General features: G+C 41.7%; 1 protein-coding gene across 1 annotated transcript in view; it reads right to left on the bottom strand.

Moving 5' to 3' along the window:
- Nucleotides 1-12,202, bottom strand: part of ZNF536 (zinc finger protein 536) — a 410,433-nt gene that overhangs the window by 284,074 nt on the left and 114,157 nt on the right. The window contains exon 2 of the mRNA XM_084813077.1: nt 6,379-6,531. Coding sequence (XP_084669203.1) covers nt 6,379-6,531 — 153 coding nt within the window. The remainder of the gene's footprint in view (nt 1-6,378; nt 6,532-12,202) is intronic.

Below are 12,202 nucleotides of genomic sequence, written 5' to 3'. Positions count from 1 at the left end.
AGAAATACCAGTTGCATTCTGAGCCTTGATACTCCCTTGCTATTGTGGCTGAGAAAGATGCAAGCCAAAGACAAAGAAAAGGTATATGACTATTCCATACTCTTGTATTCTGGTGTTATACTATTGCACAACAGACAGAATAATGTTTTAATTTTTGCAAAGCTATATAATTGAATTTAATCCTAACTTGGATATTTATTTAGTCCTTTCTACATGTCTTTACATAGTTAATACTGGGAGAAATAAATATGGATGCTCCTTAGCTCTGAAGCTTCAGTACATTAATATAAACTGTACACCAATTCCCCCAAAGCATATATATGTTGCAAACCTGAAGACTTTTTACACAGCTGCTTATTGCTAAACAGTGTCTTGTCCAGAAGGGGACAATCTGTGTCTCTAATTGCTGTCAGTGAAGCTGAGATTCATTATGTGACTTTCCCATTAAAATGTGAGCATTAATTTGTATAATGAAATATCACCCACTGCAGTGTTCATTAGCCATGCCCTACTGTATACGCCACATTGTTAGCTACCTAGAAACTGTAGTTAATTTCACTAATGGATATTTCCCTACTTAGTGTTTGGTAGGAAATTTATACTGTAACATTACCTCTTAAACTTTTAAGGAAATTTAAATTCAATCAATTATTTTCAACAAAAGTTTGGGATATCATTAAGTCGAAAAAGGCAAGTGGTACAATGTTAAGGATGGGATTATCTGGAGAAATATAAAGAAATGAAAGAAAGGCCTTTTTACCACAACTTTGAAATGTAAGATTTTTTTTAAAAAAAAATCATTACCAAAACTGTCTCTCCTTTTGGAGAACAATGCTATTTTCCTCAATTATTCATACAGCCCACCCTGCTTCCAAATGCTATCTGAAAATAGTAAAAGTCAAGCTCATTTTCTGGTGGGGAATTGATCTTAGTTTATTACAATAATATGGGCCTGTTCTTCACCTAGAACTGTGGTCTTCAACTTGTGGATCATAATCTGAAGTGGGTCACATCAGCAGCATCAGAACTATTTTGGGCAAAAGAGAGATGAATAAGAGAGGGAGAGGGACAGCGGGGGTTGGTGCGAAGGAAATAGAGACAGAAAAGGAGAAAAAACTGGCAAAAGGGGAGAGGTGATATTAGGAAGAAGTAGGTAGACATCTAGTTATAATAAATATTTGAGGTGTTGTTCTTTTTACTATAAAAACTGTTGAAAAAAAGAAATAAATGGAAGCAAGGATCCAGGGCTTGGAAAAGTTGAACATGCCTTTCTGAATATGCCATACAAAAGTACTGAACAGTATTTGCTTGTGATTATGTGAGCATCTCTAGTATATTTCTCTCGACCACCCCCACCCCACCTCCAAATGGAATAACCTTCTCATAATGTGGGTGGCATCAGTGACTCTGAAAACTAGAATGACAAGAGTCACGATTTGCTATTTAAAACAGAAATGTGCAGGGCTGAGTTTATCCAAATGCAGACGTTCTTCTGTAGGATTTATAAAGAAACAGCCATTTCCAGTGCTGACCCCTGTTGATTATTTTAGCCTTAACCATGGGTTTGGCATCAGGAAGGAATCATTCAAGCCATGGCCTTCCAAACACCCAGGTGTTCACAGGAAACCAACTTCTTCAAAACTGCTTGAGTTTCTTTCTCACAAACAGGTGCTGGGAGAACCAAAAATACCAACTGAGTTAATGTAGTGTAGAGACACAACAAAATGTTGGTTTTAATCACTCAAAGATACACGATTCAAATTGTAATAAAGATAGAGTATATTGCTGGAAAATGAGAAACTGTTACCCCAAACAACTGTGAACTCACCAATCTGATGTCTATTTAAAAAAAAAAAAAAGGTGCCAGTTCTATCATTCCAACTGAGTACCTAAGAAGTTGTTGTTTTCTAGTAATTCTTGCAGTTTGTAATATTTCATCATTTATTGTGGAAATTTATCATATATAATGCTTGCATTTTATTTCAACATACTCTTCTTATTTCATAATACTTTGTTCTTTAGCTAATGGAAACTGATTTTTATTTTAATATTATTGTGCTTTTAAAATACTTGGTAAATGTTGTGTGCATAAACTGTATAATTCCTCTGTGAATTCATTGTCTTATTTTTAATGCAGGGTTTCTTCCCAGGATAATTTTGCTAGTACGTTTTAGGGGATAATTTTTATAGACAATATCTACTAAAACATATTTATTTTCCATAAACTGTGACTCGCAAGTTCTAAATACACAGCCAGTAACACTCGTTAAACAAAAAAGTGACCATTTAATTGCAGTGAAAGTATAGATTTATTTAGGGAAGAAGTATTTATTTAGGAAATGTATCCTAAAAGTCCTGATAACACTTGTTTTAGACTTAAGCACTGAAGTAGTGTTAAATATTTATATATCGTATTAACTGAGTTTTAAGTGCACCTCTGGATTATACTGTCTAATTCATACCTTGAAGGATATTCATGATTTTCCATTAGCACAAGGAGAGAAATGGCATTGTCCTCCTAAAATTAAATACATTTAGGGAGCAATCCTATGGCCCCTAGCCAGCATCTGGGGGGCCATAGGATTTTTCAGATTCCCTATGCTGAGGTTGTAGCCAGCACTACACCCTCAGAGCTGGGAATTGGAGTGCCCTGCCCCTTCCCCCTCACAGCTGGCATGGAGAGAACCACGCTGGTTGCCTCTATGAGCTTGCAAGCATGAGTTCAGAAGGAGGGAAAGGGGGCGTGCTGGTGGGCAGGGAGGGGAGGGGAGGGGAGGGGACAGCTTACATCATATCCCCAGCCATTCCCATCCTCCATCACTTCCCCTCCCCAAAGTCTCCACTAGACATGCAAAAATGCTCATTTAGCTAAAATGCTAGAGGCAATATGCCTCCCACTCTGCATTGGATACTCTTCAGCCTCCAAGTTCGGAGGTTTAGGAGTACCCAGGGCAGCTCTAATAGGACTGAGCCTTTAACTTCCCCTGGGATACAAATGCAAACTGTGGTAGCTGATCACAACTATAAGAACATGAGAAGAGCCTTGCTGCATCTGACCCAAGGACTGTCTAGTTCATCATTCTCTTCCACAGTGGCCAACCAGATGCCTATGGGATGCCCACAAGTAGAACATGAGTGCAATAATATAGCACCATCTTGCTTCTATTCTCTGGCAACTGGCAGTCAGAGGAACACTGCCTCTGATAGCACAAGCATGAAGCAATATATAGCCATCTTGACTATTAGCCATTGATAGCCTTCTCATCCATGCATTTGTCTTATCCCCTTTTAAAGCCATCTAAATTAGTGGCCATCACTACATCTTGTGATAGAAAATTCCACAGTTTAAATATGCATGTTGCAAAGAAGTATTTTCTTTTATCTTTCCTGAGTCTCCCATTTTTCAGCTTCTTTAGATTATCCTGGGTTCTAGTATTATGGAAGAGCGGGGGGGGGGGGTGTCTCGCTATTTATTTTCTCCACATCATGCATAATTCTATGCACTCCTATCATGTCCTCCCTAAACCACTGTTATACAAAGCCCCAAGCATTTTAACAACTCCTTATAGCAAGCTATAGAGGAGTGGTTCCAGCAACTTGATCATTTTGGCTTTACTTTTCTGCCCCCTTTCCAGCTCGACAATATCTTTTTTGAGGTGCAGTGACCAGAACACAGTATTCCAGATGCAGTTGCACTACAAAAGGCATTATTATATTGGCTGTTTTATTTTCCTAATGTTTCCCAAGATGGAATTTGCTATAGCAGCCACACACTGGGTCAATATTTTCATTAAATTATTGAGCACAACAACCCCAAGGTCTCTTTCCTGGTCCATCATTAATAGGTACCCCCCCATCAGTGCATATCGAGAGTAAGAATTTTTGCCCTAACGTGCAGCCCTGAACTAATAATACCCTAAGCAATTATTGTTGATCTAAAGGACAGACATCCTATTGCTTTTTATGCCTTTTATTTTCTTTCTGATCAAAATGCATCCACCACTCTTAGTCTTGTTGCCAGATTCTGTGCTGCAGCATGTAAAACTCACCAGGAATTGACCTCAGAGACTCTGGAATCCTCCTTGGGAGATTGCAATATGATAATAAATTTTATAATATTGCTGCCCTATATTCCCTCCCCATTTTATCCCACGTTGTTGTTGTTGTTATTATTATTTCACCTTATGTATTCCATGTGTATTCCACGTGTTTTATGTGTGTTTTTCTTTTCATGCTTGTCATTGACCGTAACAATAAATGGTTGATTGATTGATTGATTGATTGACATCCTAATGCTTCTTTTATCCTATTAGAACAGTAAACTTTGGGCCTTGGAACACAATACTATCGGTTGGACATACTCTATCACTCTTCCCCACTAGTGTGCACGTTGCTGCCCATTTGCTCCTTTGGTATTATAATACAGCACAGCACATCATACCAAGAGTGGGAAACCTGAAAATTGTAGAAAATATGGCAAAGCAGTGAACTACTTTTCTATTACAATAGGCAACCACCAGTTTTGCATCCCTTGAAGCTTTTCCATGGTAACCTTCTTTCTTGCCCTGGGTAATAGTACTGCGCTTCATTGTAACCACCTATTTAGTTCTTTGCATATGTGTGTTCTTAGATGTTCCAATACTGCCCATTATTTTTTTGTATTTTCTTGACAGAAGAACCATATAGTTTTTTCCAATAAATATTGTTTTTGTTTTTATTAATAAAGCACAAATGAGGCACTCTTTCCTTGTCTTTAATCATGATAAAGACTTGCCAATGGCCATTAATACAGCACCAAGAGTTGAGCCAAAACAGTCTCTTCATTTTTGCTTTCACACTTGTTGAAAATCACCTCCCTTTTGCAAAGTTTCATCCACTTTTCAGTGTGCAAAAGGCTGGTTTTGAGACTTCAGGGAATTGCACAATCTCTGAGCTACTTCACAGGACACAACTCTAGAGCTTTCCCAAGCTGTGCCCTGTGGAGTAACCCAAGACTGCCTGATTGGGGGGGGGGGTCAGCTTTTGGGCACATTTGCAAAAGACTGAACTGTGATTAGTGTCCAGGACAAAATCCAGAGAAACACTGTGCTCATCATCTAAGGCCCTTGTCTAGGTGCCTTCTCCAAGGGAAGCTCGGAAGGTGGCAACAAGGAGAGAAACTTCTCAGTGGTAGCCCCCCAGTTATGGAATAATCTCCCCAATGAGGCCAGCCTGGCACCAACAATGTTATCTTTTCAGCGCCAGGTTAAGACCTTCCTCTACTCTCAGGCATTTGGCAGCATATGATAAAGTTTTATTCAGGTCCTGGATGTTAGTTATTGTTTGTTCAAAATTGCTTTTATTGTATATTATGTTATTTTTAAGCAGTGCTATTTTAAGCTGTGTTTTATTGTTGGATTTTTTAAAACAAATTGTTTTTAGTTCAAAGTTGTTTTTAGTTATATGTTGTTTGTTCATATGTTTAATGTAAATGGTTTTTAAACTTTGTATATTGTATTGTAATGTTTTAACTTTTGTAAACCGCCCAGGGATCTTTGGCTATGGGGTGGTATAGAAATATAAGAAATAAAAAAATTAAAAATTATATGTGTGCATGTGTGTGTGTGTGCATGCATGCGCGCACATGAGTACTGTCTGTTTATATGTACATAAATGTTTTCATACAATGTATAATATTTCTTTTAATTATTTGTAAACTGCCCAGAAAGCATTGGCTATTGGGTGATATAGAAATGTAATGAATGAATGATGCTCATATAACAGGAAAATCCAGCCCCACAAAGGTTTGGCTCAGCTCTTCTTTTAGAGTATTCTCAAAGCACTTAACATCATCATCTCAGTAGCCCGACAAGCATCCTGAAAGGTAGGTCAGTACCTCGAAGAGGGCGGGGGCACAGGTTCTCAAACAGTGGCTTTCCTAAGGATGGCAGGTCCACCATGCTCCATCATTGCAGGCTTTTAAGAAGGCCTTGAAAACATTATTTCACCTTGGCCTTCTCTAGATATGATTGCTGTTGTTGCTGTTATTGCCGTTGTTGTTGCTGCTGGTTTTATTGCTGGCTTTTATAATTGTTTTTTATTGTTATTTTTTGTGTTTATGTTTTATCGCTTTTAATATTTTAACTATTTTTATGTATTTTATTGCTGTAAGCCACCTTAGGAGGGCTTCTGCCCTGAAAGGCAGCCAAGAAATATTTGAAATAAATAAATAAATAAATAAATAAGGCCACCTCCTGAACATGTGACAGATTACATGTGAACTGAGGATTTCTTGGTTTGCAGTTCAGTCTCTTAGCCAATACAGTGGTTCAATAAAACACCTTTTGTGCACTGCTTTCTTTCCCATAAAACATCTGCTGCCCTATCGGGAGAGCTCACCTGTGTGTATCCTCAAGTGAACCTTTAAGTGGTGTGATGTCCTGAAAGTTTTCCCACAATATGGACAGTCTTTCATTGCAGACCCGAGGCTCCGGTCTCTCAGTAAAGCTGGCTGCTGGACTCCAGCAGATCTCCCCACTTCATCTCCGATGTCTGAAATACAGAGAACGTTCTCACATCACTTCAGCACATGTCAAGGAGTTGTTCTCACTCAAACTGCTAACGCAACACAAAGCTAAACATGTCAATACTACACCTGTCTGTTTCATTCTTTAAATCTGACAGAATGCTGACAATTCATGTATTTTCTTGTTATTCTCTTAAATTATTTCATCTTCCCTATCGTTGTTTTAAGCAGCATATGGTACCTTTATACTGAACTGAATTAGACTAGAAAAGAAACAGCTGTGTCAGCAGCTGGTTTGATTTCTTCCTTTGCTTCATTCTTATTAAGTACTTTCCTACCCTAAAAAAAGTTTTATTTTTCTTTTCTTTTTTAAAGGAAAGTATTCCTTTACTTTCTTGAATTTGGCTCCTTGCTAATCAATATGCAGAGATATACAGAGCAAAACAGAGGCTTTAAATGCTGAGTAGAATAGTAATAACACTACTACTATTGTAAATACTATTATGGTACTACCAGTACTAATCATAATAGACATAATGCAGAGGAAATTAAGTCTTTAGCTAATTCATGCAGTAATATTGGTTGGGTACACAAATATGTAAATTTCTCACATTGAAATTAAGAAGACTTAAAACAGATCATCCATTAAGAGACTGTACCAAATGGTTGCGGTAATTTTTCAGATTACACCTGTGGCTGCAAACACATTATAGAAGGCACTGGTTTTTAGGGGAGAGGATGTCATGACTAAATTGCATCACATAGTTTTGCTCTTTCACTCAACAACATCCAAGAAAGTCAGTGAAAAAGCTGGAGCTCAAAGGAGCTCAAACTGGAGCTCAAAGGAATTTTAAAAGTCCCTGTCAGGGTGGACACTGAGCCCACAGAATCCCAGAGTAGTTCTGATTCTGAGGAAGAGCAGTCGTTCCTGGGAGAGGAGCGCGCTCCTCTTTCCCAGGGCCAACAGCTGATGGGAGATTCCTCCCACCAGCACTCCTAGCTTAGATAGCAGTCCTGGGAGTGACAGAGCGTGGGAAGCAGACTTGATGGACGCGCGACGCCGACGCACAGAGCGGCACCAAATGGAGGGTGCGGAAAGGAGGCGTAGTGCCCGGTTGGCGCGCAAACAACAGCTGCGCCCAGAGGATCCAAGGGAAAATGGGAGGGACTCTCCCTAGCCCTTAAGTTCAGGGGTCTGCCAGTAATTCCCTTTCAAACGGGGACCAACTGTTCCAACTTAGGGCATAGGTACTCTGCTGCTCGTATCTAGTTTCTAACGGTAGAGTTGTTAAGTTGTAAAAGAAGAATAAAGCTTTGAAAAAAAATCCCTTTGTCTGTGTCTGGATTTGGCTACTAGATTAGACTGAGAGAGGCCTCCAAGGAGCCCTTGACAGTCCCATAGAGAGTTCAAAGTAGTTGAATCTGTTCTTCATCCAGATCCAAAAGGATAGAGTAAAAACCAAACTGCATCAATGGGGAGGTTCAGAATGGCTCTGTCCAAGGCATCTATAGATAAACAGACACACCACTTAGGATCTGACTGAGATACTTTTTTCTCCATCTTTCAATGGACTTTTCAGTAGGGATGGCGGAGAATTTCTCCCCGAAACTTCGGGGGGCCGAGCGCCAACGTGTTCGGCCCCCCGAACAAGTTTCGGGGAGAAATCCTCCGCCCCCCCGCCCCCCCCGGGACGGGACTTACCTTCCCTGAATGTCCCCCCCGGCAGCGGGTCCGGCTGGCGGTTCGTCCGGTGTTCGAGCGGGGCGGGAGCGGCAGCCGGTCTTTCGACCGGCTGCCGCCCCCGCCATTGCAATGAAAGGAAAAAAAAAAAATGTCCCCTGATAGGCTACGTGACGATTCACGTAGCCTATCACGGCTAGATTTGCAAAGTCAGCCGTGATAGGCTACGTGAATCGTTACGTAGCCTATCACGGGTGACTTTAAAAAAAAAAAAGTGTGTACGGATATTGGCGGCCCCCATAGGGAGCCGCCATTCCCGTTCCTTATTTAGTTGCTGTAGTCTACGTAAATGTTTACGTAGACTACGGCGAAAATAAGGGCAACGCAAATAGCGTTGCCCTTATTTTCGCCGTAGTCTACGTAAACATTTACGTAGACTACAGCGACCAAATAAGGAACGGGAATGGCGGCTCCCTATGGGGGCCGCCATTCGCGTACGCGCTTTTTTTTTTTTAAAGTCACCCGTGATAGGCTACGTGACGATTCACGTAGCCTATCACAGCTGACTTTCCAGGTCTAGCCGTGATAGGCTACGTGAATCGTCACGTAGCCTATCAGGGGACGTTGTTTTTTTTTTTTTTTACTTCCATGTTCGCAGCCGGGCGAGGCGGGAAGCCTCCTCCCCGGCCTGAATTTCGGCCGGGCGAGGCGGGAAGCCTCCCCCCACAGCCTGAATTTCGGCCAGGCGAGGCGGGAAGCCTCCCTCCCCTGGCCTGAACTTCGCAGGGGGAGCAGCGAAGCGCTCCCCCCCACCGCGAACAAGCTGCGAGAAAAGGTAAGTGACTTTCGTCCACCCCTACTTTTCAGTGGTATGTGCTTCAATTCACCTCATTCAGTCCTACTGAAAGTGGGACTGAAGATTAGGGATGGCGGAGAATTTCTCCCCGAAACTTCGGGGGGCCGAGCGCCAACGTGTTCGGCCCCCCGAACAAGTTTCGGGGAGAAATCCTCCGCACCCCCCACCGCACCCCGCACACACACCCCCCCCCCGGGACGGGACTTACCTTCGCCGAATGTCCCTCCCGGCGGCGGGTCCGGCCGGCGGTTCGGCTGGTGTTCGTGCGGGGCGGGAGCAGCAGCCGGTCTTTCGACCGGCTGCCGTCGCCACCATTCCAAGAAAAGAAAGAAAAAAAACGCCCCCGTGATAGGCTACGTGACGATTAACGTAGCCTATCACGGCTAGATTTGCAAAGTCAGCCGTGATAGGCTACGTAAATCGTCACGTAGCCTATCACGGGTGACTTAAAAAAAAAAAAAGCGCGTATGGACAATGGCGGCCCCCATAGGGAGCCGCCATTCCCGTTCCTTATTTGGTCACTGTAGTCTACGTAAAGATTTACGTACGCGCTTTTTTCTTTTTCTTTTTTAAAGTCACCCGTGATAGGCTACGTGACGATTAACGTAGCCTATCACGGCTGACTTTGCAGATCTAGCCGTGATAGGCTACGTTAATCGTCACGTAGCCTATCACGGGGGCATTTTTTTTTTTTAACTTTCGAGTTCGCGGCCGGGCCGAGGCGGGAAGCCTCCCCCCCTGGCCTGAACTTCGCGGGGGGAGCAGCGAAGTGCCTCCCCCCCCACCGCGAACAAGCTTCGACGAAAGGTAAGTGACTTTCGTCCACCCCTACTGAAGATAGCGAAGTCTTTTCTGCTGAACACTGTAAAGTGCTTGATTCCAGTGGAATGGTGGTATGATTTTTCCCCCTCCCCACTCAGTAGTAAGGAGGGGTTAGTCAGGTCTTTGTGTGCCTCCATTTAACACTGTATTATAGGTAATATGAGGGTGGGTGAGAAGATGCATGCAGACATGACCATGAGGAAGAGACAGAGAAGGTTGTGTATGTGGAAGACATCATAGGAGATACTAGCTGTGAACAAACTGAAGACTGATCTGTGTAGCTTTTAACTGTGCATGATCTTTCTTGATTGAGCTATGGGGAGGGGGCTACATTTAGAGCAGGGGTGGGCAACTTGTGGGCCTCCAGATATTTTGGCCTACAACTCCCATCAGCCCTCAAAGCATCAGCTATGCTGGCTAGGGCTGATGGGAGTTGTAGGCCTAAACATCCGGAGGGTTACAAGTTGCCCACCCCAGATTTAGAGTGACATGGGGTAATAGCAATGAATCAAAGCTTGGATGACGGATAGAAGTGGGGGAGGAAGAATATAATTTCTGCACTTAACCAGAGTGTGTGAGAGTAGTAATGAGAAGTATTCTTAAAAAAATACTTGTGTGAACTTTATGGATAGATTTCCTAAACAAATAAAGGGGGAAAGACTTGTATTTTCACTTATGTGAAAAATAACTATTGAAGGAAACATAGATAGTCATGAACTTTTGCTGAACAAGAATAAGTTTGGGTATTATTTTTTTAAGATAAAAACAAATGATTTAATAAAATAAATATATGACGGATTAAGATTCTTTGAGTGTTCTGCTTGAAATGCTAGCCAGTTATAACACAAAGTATAAGTTAGAAAGCTAGAAACAGACATTTTAATTATTCACAGCATTTAAGAGTAACACAATGCAGAATCTATGTGGTCTTTCAAGCAGACATGGAGAGGGGCTATTTTATATTTCTGAATTCCTCAAGGAATTCTAATTGTCATTGTGTTTACACAGCAATGTACACAGAATTTAACAGAACCATGCAAAATTAAGATCTAGAAAGCACATATGAGGGGAAAAACAGTGCATGTGTTAATTTTCAGTTTTGATAAACACTATGCAAAAAGGAAAAAAAATGCAGATAAACAGATAGCTAAAGCTAACAAGCTACTCAGGATAAATTTACAGAATAAGAGTACTAGTAATGTTTTGCTAGATGTCATTCTTAATGACAGCTTGTTAGACATTTCTCTTTTATCTTTCTATCTAGGGTATGTGTGGCCCAATAAAAAAAAAGAATAAATTTGTAAGATAAACAGCTCGCTTTGCAGATTTAAGAGACTAATTTTCACTTTACACAAAATTGATTCCCCCCGCCCCCGTCTTCTTTGGGGGGTGGGGTGAGGCTGCAAGGCTGTGGCGTTTAGCACTAATCCCTCTGAAAAAGCAAAGTGAAAACAACAATGAGGCAGCACAATGTGTGGGTGGTCTGAAGAAGTTGTCCTTTAGATTTAAGTAGACATACAGTAGATAGCTCTAGAAGCTTTACTCCAGTGGGGCTTTACCTATAAGGACTTTTTCTTCCCACAGAGAGCACATTCATGAGCTTCAAAACTGCATTAAAGAGGTCTTTCTTTTGACCTCTCTCTCTCTCTCTCTCTCTCACACACACACACACACATACACACACACACACACACACACACACACACACAGCTCTCTAAATTGCTTGATGTTGCAGCTACCTGAATGAATAGCTCTACATCTATATCCTGCAGCTTCAGTCAATGAAAATGAAAGATTTGTGACTGTTGTCCATTCTCTTGCCACAGACCTTTTCCCATAGTCCCAACCCAATACTTTCACCCACGAGATTCAGCTTACTTATTTGGACTGCAATTCTAAACATACTTCCCAGGGAGTAAACTTTATTGGATATAGTGGGATTTACCCCTGAGTAAACATGTACAGGACTGCACAGTTATTCAGGTCGTCCAGGCTGCAATCCTAAACACATCTACTAGGGACTTGGGCCCATTTAACACAGTGGAACTTATTTCTGAGTAAGCATGCATAGGATTGTGCTGCAGGTGTATTCTGCAATTTATTCCTTCCACGCAGGGATGTTTAAAGCATCTTGAAAAAATGTTAAAAGTATTACTGGGTTACAATACGGATAGCAACTGATGGATTGATGTTTAAGAAAATAGAGTTTGGCTAGCAACTAGGGATGTACGAAAGTGACTTACCTTTTGCGGATTATGCGGAGGTGTTCTGTCCCTCCCCCCGGAATCCTGGCCGGGGGGGGAGGCGCTCCGTTCCTCCCCTCGGAATCCTCGAACGG

This window comes from Heloderma suspectum, chromosome 8 (assembly GCF_057233095.1).
Source record: "Heloderma suspectum isolate Gila_16-S chromosome 8, 16-S_ref, whole genome shotgun sequence".
Classification (NCBI taxonomy): Eukaryota; Metazoa; Chordata; class Lepidosauria; order Squamata; family Helodermatidae; genus Heloderma; species Heloderma suspectum.
This window is presented reverse-complemented; position numbering and strand designations above follow the sequence as displayed.